The following is a 25,257-nucleotide window of genomic DNA, read 5'->3' on the forward strand; positions in this document are numbered from 1 at the left end:
CAAAAGAAATCATTATAAGATGACTTATCCATCAACATATTGCCTCCAGCTTCTCCACACACCAAAGGTAGCCTTGTACCTTGGAAAGGTTGGTCTCCACAAGTTTCACACATAACCATTTTGCGGTCTAGATCTACCTCTCACTCTATACTTCATCAGCACTATCTCCACAAATTCCACACATAGCCATCATGCGACCTAAATCTACCTCTCACTCTGCACTTTATCAGCACCTATTACAACAATGCCAATTCGATTGAAGTTTAAATCCCGAATGGCTCACAAAAGAGGCTAGTCCTAAATGAGGACCTTGTCTCCATATTGTCCTCTACCTCCCCACTATTCCCTGAAAATTAACCAATGGGAAGGGCTCCCTTATATCAATCAAAACATCTCATGTAACTAACACATGCATCAATAATACTAGGGTAAAATTTGACGTAACATACTCATGTACCATGGGACCAGCATGGGAGAGCGCCACTCACCATTTTGACCAAACTCCATGAAGGTGCCACAACAAATTGGTCCCATGTCTTCACGACGACAAAAAAAACTTTTGGCACCTCCAAGTTCCATGCCGACAATATCATTTGTGCCCACATACTCACACTAAGGTCTTATGTCATGCCCACAACATCATTTGTGGGAGCCACATGCTCACACTAAGGTCTTATGTCATGGCATTAGTACAGAACTCCCACACCACTGGTACCCTGATCGAACATTATCCACTATGACAAGATCTAACTCTTTGACAAACTCGACTTGAACTCCCACACCACTGGTACCCTGATCGAACATTATCCACTATGACAAGATCTAACTCTTTGACAAACTCGACTTGAACCTCCTCTCAAAAAAGAAGTGGAAGCTTGAGATAACCCCTACAACCCTTCAAGAACCTCACCCATGGCTATTATATTAGGGATCCCCATTCCAATCCAACCTAATTACCATTATCAAACCCTTGCCTCTCCACAAAACTTGTCACCCATAAGCCACCTATTAACCCAATTCTAGGGTTAACAAGATCTACCACCATTATCTTACATCAAGGAGTCATGATAGATACACCAAAGGGTCATACATTCAAGATATGAAGCAATAGTGTACAAAGCTACAACTTGGACAGGCACCCGTAATGGTGTGACAAAGTATTCATGGCGATTCCTGCTTCAAAAGCGTGTGGTAGCAAGATAGGATGAAGTCCTAAGTGAGGTACTTCATGGGTATATTATGAGAGTAGTCATTGTAATAGCATTAGGCCTCTTATACGCCTAAAGTGCCCGGCCAGCCACAGTTTAAGTGAGTGTGAACACTTATGGCCATGTATATAAGTGAATTTCTCTCATAATACAATACACTCTCCCATTGTGCAATTGAGTCTTGATCTTGCTAATCTCTCTCCCTAATGCATGCTAGTGAGTGTGTGTAAGTGAAGTGAGGTGAGAGGAGGAACAAGTAGCCATAGTGCAATGCGGTGGCGTGGCAACGCTCGGGAGGTGCAGTGGAATTGCTTCTCAAGGAGTTGTATTTCCATGAAGCGGAACCGGTTTACAACGTGAACCATTTTTTGCAATTTCACGGCCAAAGGGTTCACGTCCTCGGGAACCGCGCCCAAAAAAATAAAATAAAATAAAATAAAAATCGGGTTTAATATTTTCGTGAAGTCTGGTTCACGACGTGAACCATTTTCTACAACTTCACGGCCAAGGGGTTCACGCCCTCGGGAACCGTGTCCAAAAAAATATCAAATTTAATATTTCCGTAAAGTCCGGTTCACGATATGAACCATTTTCTGCAACTTCATGGCCAAAGGGTTCACGGCCTCGAGAATCGCGCCTAAAAAATATCAAATTTGATATTTCCATGAAGTCCGGTTCACGACGTGAACCATTTTCTACAACTTCATGGCCAAAGGATTCACACCCTCAGGAACCGTGCGCTAAAAAAAAATAATTAAATTTTTTTTTATAAAACCCGTGAAGTCTGCTTCACGACGTGAATAGGGGTCCATCGGCAAAAAATAAAAATAAAAAATAATCAATCAATTAAAATTTATAAAACCCGTGAAGTTTGCTTCACGGGCGTGAACATGGATTTAGAAAACACCCCTGTTTGGAGGCCCGTATCTCCTAAATCGTATATCCGATGAAGGTGCTCTAAGGCTCATCAAAAAGTTGACATCGAGCTCTTCGACTTTGGACTTGGCCGTCCGAAGTCAAAATCGATCATTTTGGCCTCCGATCAGCAACCTTAAAATTTGACCAAGAAATCAAAGCAAAAACCCCCCAAAAACCACGAAAAATCACAAAAAACAGCTCGAAAACAACGACGAGCCATATTCAGGCTACTTTTTGAGGGTCCAAACAAGGAAATCACGGACGACTCGGGGAAACAAAGTTGTAGTACTCCAAAAATATTACAACTCTCTCATACAGAGTTTTTTAAAATTCCTTTTGGACCACTCTCAAAAACGTGCTGCGAAACATGGAAAAAATTCTCAGAAATTTTTCTCATCTTGAGACAGTGATGGAAAATAGGTTTTAGGACCTCCTCTTTCATCTGGAAAGCTACTAGTGTACGCTTTTTCCAGAAAATTATCTCTAAGAGGTCGTTCGTATGCATATATCGCCTAAGCTATTTAGGGCGAACGAGCACCCGTTGGACCCAACGAAGAGTACACCAGGCCTCTTGAGGTTGTAAAACGGGCTATGGGAGAATATAAAAAGCAAAAAAAAAAACATGTGTTTGCTTATTAAGGAGCATTTAGGCACTCCGACATGGCCACGATAGAGAGATTGCCAGGGATCACACAAGGAGTGAACCTAATGGCTGACATCTTCGAGCCATTGAGATCTATGCCGCAAATGCACCTCTTGATACCATTGGCTATGCCTATAAACAAGCGTGTCATCGGGTTTTACACCCTCACTTCAATCCCCCGGGCTTTGGTCCCTTACCTAACATTCCCGCAAATCCTATAAGTACCAATCCTTTCCTGGATGCCCACACTCTAGACATACTGACTAGTCTAGGAAAAGGGGGGTAGCCCAAGGACTCAATGAGTCTCTCCCAACAAGAGCACTCACATACGGCCTTTGTGACTTATACAGAAATACAACCATACAAATTTCTAAAATTATGGGCAAATACGACGGAACAACAGACCCTGTTCAATTCATTCAAATGTTTGAACATAGATGTGAAGCCTTAGGAAATCCCAACTGTCCCACCAAGGTACATGCGTTGAACCTATGCTTAGAGGGAAAAGCTAGTCGATGCTTCATCACATTGATGCCTACGATCAAGACCAACTTCAAAACCTTGAAATCAGCCTTTATACATGGCTTTTCCAGACAAGGTGATCAGTGGAGTGCAACAACAGAACTCTATTCAATTAAGCGTCAACCAAATGAATCCATTAGAGATTTTATCCTTTGGATAAAACTCTTGGACTCACGTTGTGAGACATGGGAAAAATTAAATGATGTTCAATTGAAGAGATGTTTTATGATGGGCTTGAAGAATAACAGCTTACACAACTTGATCATTGTATCCAATCTGAAAATATTCAATCAATGTTGTAAAGAAGAAATACATTTAGATGACAACATGCTGGAAGATGATCGTGCTACGAGATGTTCCTCATCTAAACCAAGTGAAGCAATGGCAAAAGAAAGATCGATCTCGGAATTGACATTCCCCGAATTCTATGCAGCCTTACTTAAAACCTTTCAATCAACATCTCTAAGAGAGGATGAGATTCTTCAAAAACCAAACATCCTTAATGCCTCTACAAGTGAAGAACGAAATGCCCTGTGATGAGTGCAATCACTACGACCATCCCAATCCTCATTGTGCATAACAAGGCACCTATTCTTCTATACTGCATATATTGTAAAACCTTTGACCATGATACTAAAAAGTGTCTCGCTTCATCCACAATTGACTCAAAACCTCCATCTCCCATGCACCAAACACAAACAGTCCTAAGGATAGAAACTGCTCACGAAGCAATTAATCGAACACTTTAGTGTTTCTATTGTCGTGGACCTCACAAGGTGGCAGACTGCATAGTTTGGAATACTTCCATGCCTATAGTCACTGACACCTTACAACCCATGTGTGAACAATGTGGCACATTGATCACATGTTCCAAGATTGCCCAAGACGAGTTACTTCAATGCAACTTGCCTCACAAAATACAACTCTCAACATCTTAAGTGTACAAAACGGGCAATTATCCACGATACCCTAGAATGTGCTTACACGCTTACAAGCCAAGGTACGAGGAACAATAAAAAAGAATGCAAACAACAATACCTCAACATGGGTAGAAGAACATGCTTTAAAGCAGAACCCAAACGAAAAAGCAAAACCTTCTAAACCCAAGAAAAACAAGGAACTACAAACTATCGAAACCAAGGTCGAATTAAAAGATAGGGAAAAGGAGGCATTAGAGGACATAAACCCAAACGGGGACATGAACCCAAAAGAGCTAAAAAACTATACATGATGCAGAAGCATCCACCTCAAAGACCACCACACAAACCTCAAAACCCATAAGTGCAACACATGGTACAAAAGTCCAAAAGAAAACTCGATCTCGTCGCATGGGCCAACATAATGAAAAACTGATAAACCAAAGAAAGTCAGAAAATGAAATAAGTTCTAGTACGTCACTAAGTGAGGATGAAACAAATTCTTACTCTTCACTCAGTGCAGCACATAGACCAATCAAGAAACTAGAACCCACTCCAACCACCCCAAATAGATAATAATGATTACATGACATATGCGGAACGCAAAAAGCAAGCTCAGGAGAGCATGCTGAGCTTGGTTGAAACTTGAATGTCTTACAGGGTCACTGGTTGTGATTGAGCCTCATAATGCCAATCCTAAAATAGCAACCAAAATACAAAGCCCAGAGGAGTACCACTTCCCCCTTCAAGAGGAAGACATACTCTCTATAGAAGAGTCATTTGAGACATATTGCACAAACTATACACTTATGAAAGCACGTGCAGAATTTGATAATTCCCTTACAAGATTAAAATAGTCTCTCAAAACCTCATTTGGAGGAATGATCTTCTCTCATGGTGCCAGTATAACATCTGCACTTGCACCTTTAAGGGCTCAACCTGAGTTTTACCAAGACATAAAGAACTCCATAGAACAGGACTGTGAGGATTCGCAAGTTTCCAAACAAACCTCATTAAGAATTGTCATAGGGCCAAGTGTGCCACAGTGTACACATTGGGTACTCTTGAAAAAGCTAAGAGCCAAAATGAGGATGAAAGTGAATGAGATTATGAAAAAAAAACACGATCTGAAGCTAAAATAAAAACTGAAACATCCATGGTTCCTTTGGAAGTTTCTATCATGGTATGGTTGGATTTCCCTATTGGCAATGATGTTAAGCGTAAATGCGCATTGATTAGCCCTCTAACTAGGCATAACATCATGACAATAGACCCTTGGGTGTCAATGGGACAACCTAAACTCATCCCTACAAGCAATAGTCTTGTAAAAGGAGCCAATGGACACAACATTGAAGTTCTAGGTTACTTTAGCTACACTACTCAAACTATCGGTGGAGATATGGAATTTACATTCTAGGTTACCCTAGATTCCCTTGAGTATGATGTCATCCTTGGTGGAACTTGGATATGTAAATCGTTGTATTCAATGGATGAATCCATACACACAGTCACCTTGAACACTCCTGCAGGCAATGTACAATTGCTCTTATACAGGAGAAAGAGACCTTGGAGGAGCTAGAACTTCCAACATATCTTACTGGAAAGATTCCTAGGATTCTGGTTGGATTGGAAATTGTAAATAGAATCGCCACAGCTCAAGCATAGATTTATCCAACATGAGAACACAATCTCATGACCCTCGAGCTATGGGATTTGTTAGGTCAACCAACACTCACGGCACATCCTGAAAGAATTCCCTTCACACAAGATTTGAACATGCCATGTTTGGGGTACCTTGAACATACAAAACAACGTATATTGAAACTAACCCCCTTACTTGCAAGTTTTTTGTGGTTGGGTATGTGTTGGAAGAAGATTTAATCTTGGGACATAAATGGACTATTGCTACCCAAGCACCACTATGCTTTGCTCTAACAATAGAGTCATTATGATGGTCAATGACAAAAAGTTGACAATACCATACTGCAAGGAAGAGGATACAACTTTAATGGATTTCTATGATGCTGAATGCAAAAGGATACAGGCCTCTTCCACATAAGCCCCTCTACACAATGACCTACCATCTGCGTTAACGACCGACTCCGATAAAGCATCTACTCCTTCAACCCCATCCTCACCTACAAAGTTTGATACCAAAACCTCACAATCAACAGCTATTCTTGAAGAAGTTCCCACAGCCCACCAACCATCTCTAACAAGGAACTCAAAGGGAAGGCCTCGAAGCCTATGCATCTTCATCGACAAACCTCACCAAAGCAGATAACCACATGCTCAAAGGCCTCATCATCGACAGCCACTCCACAAGAGACTCTAGCCTCATCATCGTCAACAATGTCCATGAGTCTCAAACCTACAGCCTCAGCGCCAACCAAAGTCAAGGAGGGCCCCAAACCTTTCACATTAACCCAAAAGAATACTCCACCAAGATAACCACGATCAAGATACCTTAATAGTATCAAAATGTGGGTTGAGAAACAGCTACTATGAAGGTGCCAATCAAATTTGGGTGCCTCGACAGTCAAAGCCTCTTCCTCAACGCAGAATTACTCCACAACACCTTCCACACAAAAGCCTATGTGAGTTCCTCAAATAACTCCACCAAGTCAACAAGTGTGGGTACCAAAAACACTACTGCAGGCACAAGGGTACTACCAAAGAAATACCAAAGCTTGGGTACCTAAGCACATCACAAAGTCCCCTAAGCTTGCACAAAGAAGGAAGCCTCAGCACCACCAAGCACATCGGCCACTAGTTTATAATGTTCATCAAAGATGGGTGCCTGTGCCTGTGCATGTGCTTCAACAACAAGGATACTATGATGGTAGTTCCATCAAATGGTTGCCAAAATTGAACAATGTGAAGAAAACCTCACCACCAACTTCAACCCCAACAGCTTCACCTAAAGTTCGACAAGAATGGAGGCCCAAGCAACAACAAGCAAATCACTCAACCACGCTCATGCATTCAGCACCAACATAAGAGCTTGTGTGTTCAAGCAAACAATCAGCAGTCTTCCCTACTGCCTCGACAACATTTTAGCAATAAATTCAAGAATCAATACCCACGTCTGCAATGGAGACTTATGAACGCATCAAGAACAAAATAACGATGCTCTTGTCACCCCTCTGGATGTGAGAAATAACGATGCTCTAGCTGACCCATTGAATCATTTCAATAAAAAATCATTGGGGTGAGAACCTACACTTTCATGAGTTTAGGCAATTTCACGAAATAAATTAACAAAAAAAAACACTCACAAAATTCCATCTCACGGAACTACACTTCACAGAATTCCATCTCACGAAACTCCATCTCATGGAACTCTATCTCATGAAACTCCATCTCACGGAATTCGATCTCAGGGAACTCGATCTCATGGAACTACACTTTACGGAATTCCATCTCACCAGAACTACATCTCACAGAATTCCATCTCACGACCAAAAAACTTGCAATCTCATAGGATTGAGCATTTCACGACATATCCCTTCACGGCCAAAAAACCTACCTATCACGAATTCAGGTTTCACATGAATTAATAGACTCACGGCTTACAAACCTGCAGTTTCACGATTTAAGCCACATCATGGATTAAACCATCTCAAGCATTAACACTTTCCCAACGATCTTCAATAGCCATTATAGTTGTTATTGCTTACTATTCTTATGGCTAAATTAATGTAGCACCTGCTCCATAAGTACATATCCATACTCATGCATAGAAGAACATTTACACCAAAGCCTCACCATTGACAACTTCCAAGTACATCTGGATGGGGGAGCGATGGTGGGCGAAAGCCTGGCAATGGTACAACCCATCGCTTGGAATTTTCCTTCAAATTACAAACCTCTCCAGACGACGCCACCATCTTCACAAATCAATGATCCTCAATCCTTAGTGAAGATATCTATATTAGCCTCGTAAGTCGACGTAATTCTTTCAATCCTCACCAACAAATGGCTAATTCAACACATAGCAGTTCAATAAGAGTCTATATGATTCATTTCTTGTACTTCATGTAAATCTGCTTCATAAGAGCACTTAAATATACATAAAAACATCAAAAGCACATGGATAGAAGAAGACAAAAACAGGTCCTACTCAACAACATTTGACTAGAACCCTGCCGCCACACAAAGGGACATCATCGTCGAAGGCTAATTTCTTCAAATGATGAATGTCGCTTCAATGAATCAAATGAATGTCGCTTCAATGAATCAAATGAGAAACTGAGAATCACCATCTCGTTCTAATGATTAAGTCTACGTTCCTCCGGATTCTTCCCTCTCTTCTCTCCCATTATTAACATCTCTTAGTGTCCCCACTAACAAAAATCACATGTAACCTTGCTGATGATTCGCAAAAACAAACTAAGCCCAAAAAAAAGCCCACCCTCCACCTCATTAGGAATTCCCAATAAACCACTAACCTCTTCATTCACTAACTAGGTTTTCTTATTCCTTCCGGAGGAACAAAGACCATTGAATGTCACTCAACATCAAAGCCATCAACAAAGCTTGCTCATTCTCCCCCCACACAAAGGTCTTCAACGTGACGCGATCGCCATCAGGAAGGGGGGGATGTTAACCCAATTCTAGGGTTAACAATTCAGAGATACGTTGAAGGGCAGCTAATGCTTCAGCTTCAATATTCAAAAGTTTTTATTTTACCCCAAAAAAGGTCTTCAAATCGTTGTTATCTCTGTAATCTCTTGGGTCAACAAGTACTTCAAGGGTGGGCATCCACCGGCATCGAGTAGGTGGAGTACGCCATGTCATGGATCCATGCAGGTAGCATTTGGTGCCCACTTTGTTCTCTTTGTGTGCATGAAAGTAGCAAGGTGCTTTTCCCTTAATTTAGGCGTTTTGGGCTAGCTTCAATTTGCGCATGCCTAAATACATTGCTTTTATATTTTTTAGTTTATTTTGGCAGCCTCATAAAAGACCTTGATTTTACAATGCCACGTGGCCTAACACTCTTGCTTGCTTTTGTGCAAGGGTGTTAGGCTACCCAAGGTAACTATAACCTGTCCTGTCAATAACTTCATGAAGCTTAGGAGAAAATGGCTATGTTAGAAGTTGAGCTTTAAAAAGCCAAAGAAGAAGTCCACAAGCTTGAGCATGAGCTCATTGTAGGTGAGGCCACAAAGGAAGGACTCTCCAACACTCATAAGGTATTCCTACTTCAAAGAATAATGAATTAAAAGAGGCCATAAGCATGGCAACCAAATCCCATGTAGTAGAAATGGAAATAGAATTGGAAAATCTTTAAGCCCCACAAGCTCACATAGGCCAATGATGAGAGATCAAGATTAGCAAAGGCCATAAATAACTTTTCTAGGGATGTCAACAATGCCATGGCACTAACCAACCATGCCCTCAATATCTCAAGAGAACTCAAAGCCCACCTTAGCATTGAAATTGCCAAGTGGAAGAGAGGCTTTTCAAGACCTCTTGTAATAGAAAGACAACATCATTTTAGAGGCACATGAGAAAATCCAATGGCTAGAAGTGGCAACCTTGAGGATATGATGACCAAAAGATGATCTCCTCTCATGGGCCTCTTACCTTGAACTTTACCCACCCATTTTTGATCCCTAGTCACCTTGATTCATTGCACACCTTCCCTCTACCTACTACAATTCAACATCCCTATGCAAACCAATATTTGATTCCATATTCTCCACCATCCTTTCTCGCGTAAACACCTTAAGGTAGCCTACCTTGGCTACCCTCCTCTTCTTTGATGAATCAATCAAATTCATAAACTGCACACCTTCATCTACTCCATTTAATCCCGCCAAGCATGAAGAACTTGATCAAGGTCAATCAAATTCATGGACCCCACCCTCCATTCAATCCAAGCCCATCATGAAGAGCTTGATGATGACACCACCCCAGATGACAAGAATGCTTAACAAGCCCCCAAGGGATGAAGACCCTAAGGGCGGCAAAGAAGTCTCACACTCGATCCCTAGCATGAGTCTAAAAGCACATTTTCTTTAGTGGCATTACCAAAAATGAGGTTATTTAGAGGGACTTCTAATACAAGAAGAGCATCTATTAGTGGGAGCCTTGATATCCTTTGTTTGAGGTCTTGAGGACTTGAGTAATTTTTTTTAAACTATAAGGATGATTACTTGCCCAAAGGCAAAGTTGTAGCATTACAATCTTGGAATAATCCTAGTCTATTTGTCGATCTAGCATTTGTTGTGCCCCATCCATCCACGCGTGTCCAAGAAGCTCTTATGCATGGTCCCTCACATACATGGTCCCTATAGAGCCACATCACATAGAGCTTCCATTCTAAGGGGTTATTACAATGTGAAATATAGCTATAACTGGCTATGGACAAATCTACTACTCTTACTTATGCTTGTGTAGGGGTTAATGTAGGTTGGCTTAACAAGCACCAAGTCTCTTGAGACATTAAGATATGGCTAGCTCCCATGTTGTCAACCATTGCTAACTTCAGTTAGAGTCCTATCTTAGTGGTCATGCCTAGTTGGCTTCACTCCTTCTCAGTCTTCTTCCTCCAAGTCTAAAACTTAGGCCATGTTGATGGAGATGCAACATCGATTGTGTAGCTTCTCTTGCCTTGCCTTGGCTTCATGCTAAGCTTGTAGGCCATGTTGACGGAGATGCAATGATAGTTTTTTCGCTTCTCTTACCTTGCCTCAGCTTCGTGATCGTGAGAAATCAATGGATTAAGGGGACAAAAGTGCTAATTTGCATCATGGATATGTAGTAAATGGAAGGTACTTCTAATCCAATAAAACTACCCTCATTGACCAAAACCACAAATAGCCTGCTAGGGAGAGTTCTAAGTTACCTTGGAATGAACCCTATTATAGAAGATGTTGTCCAAGAGAGACAAGAAGAAGATAAAGAGTTAAGGGAGGATGCAATCTCAATGGACCTTAAAGTTGCCTTACATCCAAGAGAAGGGACCTCTGCACATTAACTTTGAAATTGTACAAAATGAAACAAAGTTGTGAATAGATGAGTTAGTAATTGAGGAACCAAAAGTGGAAGAAGAAGTTTGGTTGACATTGATGAAAGGTTTCATAGAACAAGAGTTTCTAGAGCATCAATAGCTAATGATGTACATACACCAAAACCAATAAGAATCGAAAGAAAGGGCGACCCATTATAATCTAATGACAATCAAATTGCTATGCTAAGAAGTACATTATAAAAGTACCTATTTTAGAGAAAATAACTAGATTCGTTTAATCCTTATGAGCAAGACCCACCTCATTATTATGACAACCTAGGAACCTCAAAAGAATTTCTTAAGAAAAAGGTATGAAAACCTAAATAAAAAAAGAACTTTTGGTTGTGTCAAATTCACTAGATATAGTTGGTGATACTGGTGCAATTAAAGGATAAAAAATAGAGAATATAATGATTACAAAGATTAAGATCTCAAAGCTTTCAAAATCACATTCTCACCCTTCAAGAATCATGAGTACAACAACAAAAAGTCTTCAAAAGTAGAATCTTCTTCTCACAGATTGTCAAGATTTTTGGTTAGAAATCCCATACGGGTGGTTGTGAAGCTCTTCTTTACTTTGGATTGAGGGGATAAAAGTACTAATTTGCATCATGGATATGTAGTAAATGGAAGGTACTTCTAATCCAATAAAACTACCCTCATTGACCAAAACCACAAATAGCCTTCTAGGGAGAGTTCTAAGTTACCTTGGAATGAACCCTATTATAGAAGATGTTGTGCAAGAGAGACAAGAAGAAGATAAAGAGTTAAGGGAGGATGCAATCTCAATGGACCTTAAAGTTGCCTTACATCCAAGAGAAGGGACCTCTGCACATTAACTTTGAAATTGTACAAAATGAAACAAAGTTGTGAATAGATGAGTTAGTAATTGAGGAACCAAAAGTGGAAGAAGAAGTTTGGTTGACATTGATGAAAGGTTTCATAGAACAAGAGTTTCTAGAGCATCAATAGCTAATGACGTACATACACCAAAACCAATAAGAATCGAAAGAAAGGGCGACCCATTATAATCTAATGACAATCAAATTGCTATGCTAAGAAGTACATTATAAAAGTACCTATTTTAGAGAAAATAACTAGATTCGTTTAATCCTTATGAGCAAGACCCACCTCATTATTATGACAACCTCTAGGAACCTGAAAAGAATTTCTTAAGAAAAAGGTATGAAAACCTAAATAAAAAAAGAACTTTTGGTTGTGTCAAATTCACTAAATATAGTTGGTGATACCGGTGCAATTAAAGGATAAAAAATAGAGAATATAATGATTACAAAGATTAAGATCTCAAAGCTTTCAAAATCACATTCTCACCCTTCAAGAATCATGAGTACAACAACAAAAAGTCTTCAAAAGTAGAATCTTATACGGGTGGCTGTGAAGCTCTTCTTTACTTTGATTTTCACCAACCATTGTCTTCTACACAAACAAAGAGCTTCTTCAAGAACCTTGATTCTATAATAGACGCTCGTTTCCATTGCCAAAGCCATATTTCCGCTTTAAGTGCTTGAGAAGCATTCAACAAAACCCCCAAATTTGCACATTCTTTTTTTTTTTTTCTGCTTCCTTTGGCGGCCCCCTTATGATCTCATGAAAAGAGGTAGTTGCCACACGCTCACATCTAGTGCCTTGTATGAAGGTGTGAAACTAGTGCCTTGTATGGTGTGAAACGGCCTCAACATTTTTGAGGCACAAATTCATGTACCTTAGAGTCTCAGCATTCATTAATACCAAAGATACTATATATATGCACCCAAGATACTGTTCGATTGAAGCACACCTAAAGAGCATTTCGTAGCCTATTTTGGGTGCCACACATGGCACAAGAATTATACAACCATTTCGGCATTGCGAGGATGGCTGGCTTGTCTTCTTCGTGTTGTTGTTTGCAGTCTCCCTCTCGTAGCGAGACACAGGTTGCCCTTCTTGGAACGAAGGTGCTTGGTGGTGGGGCCCATCGTCATCGCCATGGCCATGTCCACGTCCAACCTCGCCAGAAGCTCTCCATCCTTGCAGCTGCTGTTGACACTTCACCACAGAAATCTTCCTCTGCATCAATCATAGCCCCCCTGGCCGCTTGCCTCGTCTACGCAGCCTGCTGTGCTCCAGGTGAGAGCTTTTTATGCTTATGCCCAATTGGTGTAACTACCATTGAGCAAGTTCAAGAAAAGCACAAAACATAAGATTGTGCATGTGTGTGTGTGTGAGAGAGAGAGAGAGAGAGAGAGAGAGAGAGAGTATGCACACGTGTAAAAGTATGCAAATCAAGAAAAGCATATAATTGTCTCTTTGTTTCCAAGCGTGCTCATGCATACACAATTTTTTATGTAGGTATGAGTACACATACACATGTATGTATAAAATGCTTCAATGTGCGTATACATTTGTGTGCATTCGATAGATGCATACCTACCTACCCACTTATGAACCTTATGCATCCATGTTTGTTTGTTTTTGTGCGTGTGCATGCACATGCACGCTTGTTTTCAAGCTTTAGCTCGATTGAGCTGATGATTTTTGCTAATCCTTTTCAGCCGAAGCTGGTCTTTTATCAGGCTCACCAGGCTTGGGGTCATTTGAGTTTCCTTCATTGCCAAAACCAGAATTTGCAAAAAAAATTCAGGGTATGCTCTTTGCTTTTATAACAAAACTATGGAGGCTATGAAAGAGATCATTAAAAAAAAAAAAACATCAACGTGAGTAGATAAACATGTACCATGACATGAGCATCTTTTAGTGGAGGCTTTGGGTCAAAAACTTTGAGAGGGTCAGCAGGCTGCCTGAGTGGCTCAGCTCATCATGACCCACCCTAACCAAGAGGTCATGGGTTTGAGCCCTGATGCTGCAGGTGCATGGTGTGGCTTCTAGCTCGGCTACATCCCCTTGAAAGGGGGCTTTAAAATGTTTATTGTCTATGGAAGACTTTCATGCCATGTATCATGTATATGACCTCAAGGATTGAATGACATGACGGTAACAAAGCTACATATTTTAGGGCTGATTGTTCTAAGATAGGAGGCCGGCTAATCTTGTTGTCTTAGCAGCACTACTCTGCAGCAACTCTTAAGCAAGAAGAGCATGAGGACCAATGCAAGGGGATACACAATAGACTAGCATGGGGCAAAAAACAACACATATCAGCAAATTTTCAGGGGTGGTTGTGGCATTGTATGTAAACTAAAGCAACTCTAAAGGATGGGCTGGGCTGGGCAGCTTTTATATGTGCATAAGGCAGCCAGTGAACGGGCCTTACCTGCAAAGCCTTACTTGTTGCATAGTGAAAACAAAAAACATCTACAAATACAGCAATGCACTGGTTTATTGTCACGTAATGTATTATCTTTCCACTCAAGGTTTGGGCAACGGATCTCAATGACCAGGAACAAAACAACCCCCCGCACCCCCCCCCCCCCCCCCCCCCTTCCGCTCCACATCCCCCAAAACCCTTCCCTCCCCTCCTCCTCTCCCCCTTCCTTCTCCTTGCCCTTGTGGAATATTTGCTTTACGGGTGAAAATGAGACAGGCACATAGCAAATGCGGGCAAAAGTAACCTCTCACTATGCTCTCTGCAGTACAGACTGGGAAGTAAGCAACTTTTGCCTCTTCTCCTTCAACTTCAACAGGTACGCTTTGCTTAAATTGCAAGCTCTAAGGAGGTGGTCTGTGTGTTTGAAAAAGGGAAAAAATTCCGTTTCTGCCCTCAGCCCTTGTCAGGCCTTGGGCGCTTGACTGGTGTATTTCTGCCCAACAGCCTTTAAAATGTGGCCCACTACTGCTCCAGGAGTTTGCGAGTTCCGAAAGATTCCGAGACTTTACGGACAGGTCGATCTCCGAAATCATCCCCTAGATACTGTGGACCATTTCGTGTTACACGATGGATTGGTTCAGTTGCATATGAATTGGATTTGCCTTCTCATGTGAAAGTTTATCCTGTATTTCATGTCAGTAGACTTAAGGAAGTACTGGGTGCAGCAGATCAGTTAGTTACTCCTCAAGAAATTATAGATGTCGAGGACATGACATTTGTTCCGCACGAACCTGAAAAGATTCTTGGATTTCGTGAAAGAAGATTGCGTAATACGCTTATCATAGAATACAAGATCAAGTAGAAGGATCGTGTTGAGGAGGACGCTACATGGGAGACATTGACTACTCTTCAGAGAGATTACCATGGCTTTTCAGTGAGCAAGCTCGTAGAGCAAGGGGAGTATGTCATGTGCACAGTGTGTATCTACCGTGTGCTACACGCACGCAAGACTAGTTTCGAGGCTTGGAACTAGGCAGGCTGATTGACGAGCTGAGTTAGGGAAATACTAACGGGCGGGCACCCAAGTATGGACGGGCGGGCGCCCAAGTGTGGACGCCCGATGACCGGCCAAGAGCCTATAAAAGGGTGGCCAAGGTTAGTTATTGAGATATAGAGAGTCTCGCAAGTTTGTGAGAGCTCTATGGTCTTGGAGCCTGGATCTAGTGTAGACGTGCACCTGCTTTACGCAACCGATGCCGGCAGCAGTCTCGAGGCCCGCAAGGGCAGCTTCGTGGCGGTATGGGACGTCGCGAGGAGGAGATTGGTCGGTACGTCAACCTAGTTAGCTTAGCTCGTGGCTCGGTGGGGACAGCCAAGACTGTGGGCTTGCCCACGGCTGTCATGGTTGGGAGGTGAGTCAGGCCTGCACCCCCTTGTTGTTTGTTTGTTCTGCACCCCCTTGTTGTTTGTTTGTTCGTTTGTTTGCAGGATTCGAGTCTCGAACCGAGAACGATCACGAGGAGATCCGTGGGGATTTGACACCTTGGAAGTGCAGATGCGGGTGATGAATCCTGCAAAGTCTTCGACGATGCGGGAGCACATCAACAAGTTGTAGGCTCTTCAACAGGAGGTTCTTCAGGCAAGGAAAGAGATATCTTCAGAGGACATGGCCATCACGTTGTTGTCTCATTTTCCCTCTCAGTACTCAGCATTTTACTCCTCTTTGATCACCAGTGGTAGGCTCATGGGAGGAGCTTGTGCATATGGTTTTGGACCAGGAAGAGGGTTTTACGAACCCTCCACAAGGCGGAGGTTCTGAGGCCTTGACTGGCCAGCGGTCGAAAGGCCGTAACAACAAACAACAATAAGGCAAAGGCAAGTCTTCATCGGATAAGTGTTCTGAGAAGAAGCCCGATTCAGAACGTGAGAAACTGAAGGCCGAGCAGACCTGTAACGATTGTGGCGAGAAAGGCCACTATTGGAGAAGTGTCCTAAGCGGAATATTGGGAAGAGTGCTGATTCTTCAGCTTCAGCTGCAAAGACTCCAACCTTTGTGCACTTGGAGATTTTGGACTGAAACCGATCCCGTCAAGTGGGAAAGACTCAGTTGGACACCTACACGTTTAACTGCACAACTTTAAAACCACAAATATGAAATGGACAACTTAAAACAACTTGAAATTTAAATGAACAGAAATGGAAAGATGGACACCAGCACTGGGGCCGGAACGGGCCGACCCCCCCCTCAATATATGATATATTTATTGGGAGTATTTAAAGAATACAATGCTCCATGGGTTCTGAGAACCAGATCATGTCCATGCACATATGAAAACAGTACTAAACAAATAGCTCGAATTTCGATGTAGAAAACTCGAAGCAGATCGACCACTGGTGTGGTCCAATCGCTACGGTCCTGTGCTTTCACTGGACTCCGCGGAGAGCACCACACTGGTGTTCCGAGACCACGCACAGACTGGCGCTCTCGTACTAACGCCTGGCTCTCCCGATCTCAGCACCTTTGGACCGAGGTTCGCCCATATAGCTTGGACAACCCGGCACCGAACGGGTGTAGGCCGAGCGGGACGAATCTTTTACCAGATTTAAACATTAAATGCTTTACTCAAATCTGAAAATCACTTACTTGTAGTTGGTTGATCAAAGACCAAGACTTGTGGAATGATGAAGTCTTCCAGGTGATGAAGGAGCAGTTGCCTCGTGGTGAACCACCAAAGCAGATACCTCCGTAAAAGAAAACCACAGCCACCTTATAGAATGCACAGCCTGCAACAAGAAGGTACAGCCTGCAGTACGGAGGGTACAGAGGCTGTTGCAGCCAATCGCTTGTGGGAAAACAAACGTAGGAGAGGTGTAGGGCAGCCACCAGGGAATATAGTCGTAGCAGAGGGTACAGAAGTGCAGTCGCCTTAAGGTAGTCAGCCGTCTGTGAGGAGCAGCAGCATGCGACCTGAAGTGGGGGCAGCCGCCTGTGTGGAAGGTACCACAGCCTGCAGGAAAACAGGCGCAAGGAGAAGAACAGCCGCCTGTAGTTGCAGCCCCTGGGAAGAGTAGCCGCCTGCTGTGCAGTTTGCAGCCAGCCGCCTGGGGACAGGAGCAGTAGGCGCAGCAGTACAGGGAAAAGATGGCAGACAGCCAGTTCAGTCGCCTGTAGAGGGGCAGGCGCAGCTGGCAGAATAGTAGGTGCTGCCGTCTTTGTGCAGGGCAGGCAGTCGCCTCATGGATGAGCAGCCGTACAGCAGCAAACGTAGCAATCTCCAGCCGCCAGGAAGTTACGAAAGGTGATGAAGCAACGCCAGGAAGAAGCGATCATGTCCCACGCTTGAAGGAAGGCCCTTTTTTTTAATAAAATTAACGTGGAGATAACCTTAGTGTTGTCCATGCTTGCATGTGGGGGGGCTAGTGGGGGTAGGTGACCATGCCCACCCCCACACTCACTTAAAAGTGAGGCTCCCCACCTTGGCCCCAAAGTGGGTGCCCAAAGGGGGTGCCCACTTTTAAATAAGTGTGAACCCCTAACCTTATAAATCAAAGGGTTAGAATTTAATAACATTAAACGACATGTACCATATACTTACCACCTGTTCACATGCACTGAAACTTGTCAGAATACAGGGCAGACTTCACGACTCACTGGCAGGCGTCCCCGCTCAGTAAGTAACACGTCAGGCAGGCAAACACACGAATACATATCATGCGAAAACAGTTTCAAGCATGCAAATCATGTGTGCATGTGCAAATAGTAACATGGACATATCTCCCGTTCATGGAACATGTACAAAATATCTGTCGGCACAGAACTGGCACGACATAAAACATAAAAACCTGGTCTTCCTATGGAGTGACAGTCCCATAGGTAAGACACAGTTCCAGGCACGAGTTTCCCTAGGTGTGACAGTCCCATAGGTAAAACACGGCACGAATACTGGCTCTTCCATGGCGTGACAGTCCCATGGATCGAACACAGTCCAGGTCATACACGGGTGGCACTGATCTGGCTCCCGTCCATACGACACCATCCTGCTAACACACGGGTGGCACCAGTCTGGCTCCCGTCCATGTCAGCAAAATACTGGCCTCTTCACATGAGACACCGGCCTGGCCTCAAGTGAACGAGACGCAAAAATGTGGGAATGGACCAAATGGTCGGCCAATTGGTGACATCCCCCCGGGCTTCTAAAGAGTTGACCTCAACTTAAAAGCCTCAAGATATGCCTGCAACAATTGCGGATAATCTGCAAAATAATCCTCATTTACCCATTTGGCATCAATAGGCAAATAATTTTTAAACTTCACAAGGTATCTCCTGGAAAGCTTTCCTGCAGGTAGCTTTCTCTCCTTGTGAAAAACAATCTGTTCTGGCTGGAGGATCTCCTCAAGCTCTTCAATTTCTGGCGGATCTTCTGTGACAGGCTCATTAGGATCTGGCCCCACATATTTCCGAAATAGACTCACATGAAAAGCATTGTGAATCTTCCAATGACTAGGTAAAGCAAGCCTGTAGGACACTTCATTGATCTTGTGAATCACCTTGAAGGGTCCATAATAGCGAGGAGAAAGCTTAGGATATGATCCTTCTCGTCCTGGCCTCTTCCGAAGCCTAGCCTTCTCAAATTTCAGCAATACCCAATCACCCTCTTTGACTTCCATGTCCCTTCTATGCTTGTCAGCAGCCTTTTTATGCTTATCCTGAGATCTTGCAATGGCTGTCCGCACCTGACCAAAGGCAACATCCAAGTCACGAACATATTCATCAGCTGCAAAAATCTCATCCTTTGTACGAAGGATGGGTGGCAAGACCACTCTGCCATAAATAATCTCAAACGGAGCCTTGCCCGTGGAAGCATGGATTGTATTGTTGTAGGCAAACTCAACAAGTGGAAGATACTTCTCCCATGCACTCTTTTGATCTGCCACATAACATTTCAATAAATCCAACACAGCTGAATTTGCAGCTTCACTTTGGCCATCCGTTTGGGGATGATAAGCTGATGAAAACTCAAGCTTAGTACCCATATTATCAAACAAAGCCCTCCAAAATAGGCTTGTAGTCCTGGGATCTCTATCTCCAACAATGGATTTAGGCATACCATGATGCTTGAAAATATTAGCAAGAAAAAGCTTTACCATATGATCAGCTTTTATGGTTTTCTTGACGGGCAAGAAATGAGCTTGCTTGCTAAACCTGTCGACAATAGTCCAAATAGCATCATTCCCATACTGGGATCTAGGCAAATCCATAATAAAATCCATCGTGATACTTTCCCAAGGTTGCGAGGGAATAGGCAATGGCTGAAGCAAACCTGGAGGCTTTTGTCTATCAAATTTCACCTTTTGGCAAGTAATACATGCACGCACATAAGCCTCAATGTCTTTACGCATGCTCGGCCAAAAGAAGTACCTCTCAATCATGCGAGTAGTAGGCATAATACCTCTATGACCAGCATAAGGTGGAGCGTGACATTCGTCCATAACCTTTGGACGCAAATCCTTCACCACACATAGGCAATTATCCTTCATGAGATAACCCTCATTGATAACATAAGAGGCATGTGAATGACCAGCCATCAAATCAGTCCATACATGGCAAAAATCAGCATCCAAATGATACAAATCTCTCATAGCAAATAGATCTCCATGAGAGGCCACTGAGACTGCAGCAATATAAGGCCTCCTAGATAGTGCATCGGCCACCACATTTTTCTTTCCTGGAGTATGCACAATCTGAAAATGAAACATGGAAAGAAAATTTGCCATTCTCATTTGCTTCTCTGAAAGCTTGGTTTGAGATAGAAAGTATCTCAAGCTTTGATGATCTGTCTTGACTACAAATTCAGCCCCAAGAAGGTAGTGTTTCCAAATCTTTAAGGCGTGAATTACAGCCAAGAGCTCTTTCTCATAGATATCCATATGAAGCTCAGCATCATGCAAACGACGGCTCTCGTATGCAACTGCATGCCCTTCTTGATTTAGGACAGCTCCTATGCAATCACCACAAGCATCACATTCAACCACGAATGACTTGTGCAAGTCAGGAACAATCAATACTGGACCACATATGATCGCATGCTTGAGCTGCAAGAAAGCATCCTGTTCCTTTGAAGTCCATTTGAACACAGTTTTCTTCTTCGTGAGATCATGTAAAGGAGTGGCAATCATAGCAAAATGCCTTATGAAACGCCTGTAGTACGAACATAATCCCAGAAAACTACGTACTTGATGTACGTTTTGCAATTCGGGCCAATTCCGAATAGTTTCGATCTTTGCAGGATCCATTGTAACTCCATCTTTGGATACAATATGTCCCAGATAATGAATCTCTGAAAGGAAAAACTCACTTTTCTTGGCATTGACGAAAAGTTTATGCTTCCGCAACTCTTCGAACACTGTGACCAAATGAGTTCTGTGTTCCTGCTCATTCTTGGAGAAAACCAAGATATCATCAAAGAAGACTCCTGTAAACTTGCGATGGGGTCGGAATATCCTATCCATCATACGATTAAAAGTAGCAGGAGCATTGGTGAGACCAAAAGGCATTACCAAGAATTCATATAATCCGAAGGCTGTCCTGAATGCAGTCTTATGGACATCTTGTGGCACCACTCGGATCTGGTGATAACCACTCTTCAAATCAAGTCTGCTAAAGCAAGCTGAACCATCAAGCTTATCCAAGATATCATCAATACGTGGAATAGGAAATCTGTTCTTGATGGTAAGCTTGTTCAAAGCTCTATAGTCTACACACATACGGAATGATCCGTCCTTTTGAACTAGAAGCACAGGAGAGCAGTAAGGTGAGGAACTGGGCTGAACCAAACCTTTCTCTAAAAGCTCGTTTACCTGCTTCATAATTTCTTCTTGTTGTGCGGCACTCACTCGGTATGCGGGTTTGTTAGGTGGAGAACTACCTGGCACAAGATCTATACGGTGATCTTCGGGCCTTTGGGGAGGTAATTCACCTGGCAACGAGTCAGCAAAACAGTCTTTGAATGCATTAAGAAAATTCAGCCTATCATTAGACATAGCATCCACATTTTGATGATTTGGCACAAGACTATCACGCACAAAAACCAAGTACGCTGAAAGACTCTTTTTCATTGCTTTATTAATTTGGATGTGTGATACAACTGGGATGGAATCCCCTTCTTTGCCAGTATCAATAAAGTGCATGCGGCCTTTGTGCATAAAAGAAATCATATTGGACTTGTAGTCTTTGCGGGGCTCAAGCCTATGGTGCCACGGCTTGCCCAACAATACATCACATCCATTCAGAGGAGCAACTAGGAAATGCTCATTATCAACATAGCCCTGAATATGAATACGCAACTTCCCAATCAAAGGGGTAACCTGCACCTCTTTGCCAATAAATGCAGCTTCGGCTTCAATCTGAGGTCCCATGTTTTCAACCTCAATTCCCAATGCAGCTGCCATTTGCATAGAGATGAAATTGTCAGTTGCACAGTCATCAAACATGAATAATGCGGGCTGATCCTTGATTTGCCCCCAAGCCTTGCAAACCATTCTCTCTTTAGCATCATGACCTGTATTACCTTGCACATCAGGAACTGCATGAACATTTGCTTTGTTGTGCTTGTCCTCGTGCTTTGGTTTGCGATCTGGGCATTGCCGAAACATGTGGTCTTTGCTACCACAAGAAAAGCATTTTCCATCCTTAGCATATTGCTCTCTTTGCTCCGGGGTTAGTCCAAATTTGTTCTTCCTTGGGCCCTGTTCTTTTGATGTGTTATTTTCAGCTTTACCACCCTTGTAAGGCTCCCGGAAGTTCTTTTTAGGTGGCTGTCCACCCTTTTGCTGATTTGGGACAGCCTTGTCCTTCCCCTTGGAACCTCCTTGATCCTGCTTGATCTTGAGCACCAATTGCTCTGTAGCAAGGGCAGAAGCTGTGAGTTGTTGCAACGTATGTTTTGGGTGTAATTCAATACCCGATCTATAAGCAGGTTGCAATCCAGAACGAAACTTCCTCTTTCTTTCATCTTCTGTGATTAGCATGAAGGGAGTCACTTCCAGCAACACTTTCCAAAATTTGTTAACATACTGTTGCACACTCTCGTTATCTTTTTGTTCCAGCCTATCCCACTTTTGAGTGAGAGTTTGCTCTGCATTGGGTGGCAAGAACTGAGCATAAAATCTATCTTTGAATTCCTTCCAAGTAGAGATGGGATCCTTGGTGATCTTTTCGGTGATCCACCAGCAGTGCCTTTCAGAAACATGCTAGCATGGCGCACCTTCGACTTTTCTGTAAAGTCCTCATCGCTAAAAGCAATGTCGAACTGTGCCACAAACGCTAACACCTTAGAGGCATCATGTTCACCATGAAAGACATCAAATTTGACAGATTTATCACCTGCTTTGAACTCCTTGAGCTTCCTGGCATGAGGCTCATGGTCCTCTCTTTTTCTTTTCCCCTTATCCAACGGGGTAGCCCTGTCTGCATGGGCTCCATGGGCCGTCAAAGAAGCTTCATGGGGCACGGTGGCATGTGCTCCACGAACTCGAAGCTCAGATGCATGTGACTTACCTGCATATGGCATAGTCTCTCCATGAGACAACTCAGAAGGCAAAATTTTTCTGGAAGCAGACCTGTCACCATGAGATACATATCTTGCATGCATGTGACTTTCGTGCCCTCCATGAGCACTGGCATACATAAATCTGTCAGGCTTAGTGCCTTGGGGAGAGGATGCATGTCGAGAGGTGACAGTCACCTCTTCCTTTCGCATATAAGATTTCAGCCTCTGGGATGCGGGATCTCCATGCTTCAAACGAGGTGGATTTCTGAAAATCAGCTCCCCGTCATCCCCCTCTTTGATATCACCTTTGCGAAGGAGATAGGCAAGTGCCAACTCCCTTGGTTTCTTGCCCACTTCACGAGCCATTGACTCAAAGGTTACATCAACCATAGCATCAGCCTTCCTGGCTTCAATAGCACTTTGTAGATGAGGATCTTCATGCAAAAACTTCAATTCTTGCTCTTGAGCCTGCAAAAGTTTTCTCATATGTTCCATTTCAGCTTTCATAGCATCAGGGTCTTGTTCAAGCATAACTGTCTTTCCTGGAGACAGTTGACCTTTGGATTCACTATCAAGAACCCTTTCAAGAGGCTTGTGTCTACCTCGCAGGGCATCAGACCCACGAGAAGCACTAGAAGGACCCCTCGAATTTGGCACTTCCAAAGGGTTGCCTTGGCTGTCCATTGTGTTCAAAGTTTGCTAAAAGCGGGATGTCCAGTACACAGGTTCGTTTCCCCACTAGGAAGAGGGAAACAACCGTGCTCTGATACCAATGAAACCGATCCCGTCAAGTGGGAAAGACTCAGTTGGACACCTACACGTTTAATAGCACAACTTTAAAACCACAAATATGAAATGGACAACTTAAAACAACTTGAAATTTAAATGAACAGAAATGGAAAGATGGACACCAGCACTGGGGCCGGAACGGGCCGACCCCCCCCTCAATATATGATATATTTATTGGGAGTATTTAAAGAATACAATGCTCCATGGGTTCTGAGAACCAGATCATGTCCATGCACATATGAAAACAGTACTAAACAAATAGCTCGAATTTCGATGTAGAAAACTCGAAGCAGATCGACCACTGGTGTGGTCCAATCGCTACGGTCCTGTGCTTTCACTGGACTCCGCGGAGAGCACCACACTGGTGTTCCGAGACCACGCACAGACTGGCGCTCTCGTACTAACGCCTGGCTCTCCCGATCTCAGCACCTTTGGACCGAGGTTCGCCCATATAGCTTGGACAACCCGGCACCGAACGGGTGTAGGCCGAGCGGGACGAATCTTTTACCAGATTTAAACATTAAATGCTTTACTCAAATCTGAAAATCACTTACTTGTAGTTGGTTGATCAAAGACCAAGACTTGTGGAATGATGAAGTCTTCCAGGTGATGAAGGAGCAGTTGCCTCGTGGTGAACCACCAAAGCAGATACCTCCGTAAAAGAAAACCACAGCCACCTTATAGAATGCACAGCCTGCAACAAGAAGGTACAGCCTGCAGTACGGAGGGTACAGAGGCTGTTGCAGCCAATCGCTTGTGGGAAAACAAACGTAGGAGAGGTGTAGGGCAGCCACCAGGGAATATAGTCGTAGCAGAGGGTACAGAAGTGCAGTCGCCTTAAGGTAGTCAGCCGTCTGTGAGGAGCAGCAGCATGCGACCTGAAGTGGGGGCAGCCGCCTGTGTGGAAGGTACCACAGCCTGCAGGAAAACAGGCGCAAGGAGAAGAACAGCCGCCTGTAGTTGCAGCCCCTGGGAAGAGTAGCCGCCTGCTGTGCAGTTTGCAGCCAGCCGCCTGGGGACAGGAGCAGTAGGCGCAGCAGTACAGGGAAAAGATGGCAGACAGCCAGTTCAGTCGCCTGTAGAGGGGCAGGCGCAGCTGGCAGAATAGTAGGTGCTGCCGTCTTTGTGCAGGGCAGGCAGTCGCCTCATGGATGAGCAGCCGTACAGCAGCAAACGTAGCAATCTCCAGCCGCCAGGAAGTTACGAAAGGTGATGAAGCAACGCCAGGAAGAAGCGATCATGTCCCACGCTTGAAGGAAGGCCCTTTTTTTTAATAAAATTAACGTGGAGATAACCTTAGTGTTGTCCATGCTTGCATGTGGGGGGGCTAGTGGGGGTAGGTGACCATGCCCACCCCCACACTCACTTAAAAGTGAGGCTCCCCACCTTGGCCCCAAAGTGGGTGCCCAAAGGGGGTGCCCACTTTTA

General features: G+C 43.5%; 1 protein-coding gene across 1 annotated transcript in view; it reads left to right on the top strand.

Moving 5' to 3' along the window:
* The first annotated feature begins 13,025 nt into the window (after positions 1-13,025).
* The window catches only part of LOC147639719 (uncharacterized), a 34,514-nt gene continuing 22,282 nt past the window's right edge, over positions 13,026-25,257 (top strand). The window contains exons 1-2 of the mRNA XM_086822439.1: positions 13,026-13,353; positions 13,779-13,868. Coding sequence (XP_086678565.1) covers positions 13,062-13,353; positions 13,779-13,868 — 382 coding nt within the window. The 5' untranslated portion in view covers positions 13,026-13,061. The remainder of the gene's footprint in view (positions 13,354-13,778; positions 13,869-25,257) is intronic.

This window comes from Cibotium barometz, chromosome 3 (assembly GCF_041138505.1).
Source record: "Cibotium barometz isolate CiBa-2024 chromosome 3, ASM4113850v1, whole genome shotgun sequence".
NCBI classification, from domain to species: domain Eukaryota; kingdom Viridiplantae; phylum Streptophyta; class Polypodiopsida; order Cyatheales; family Cibotiaceae; genus Cibotium; species Cibotium barometz.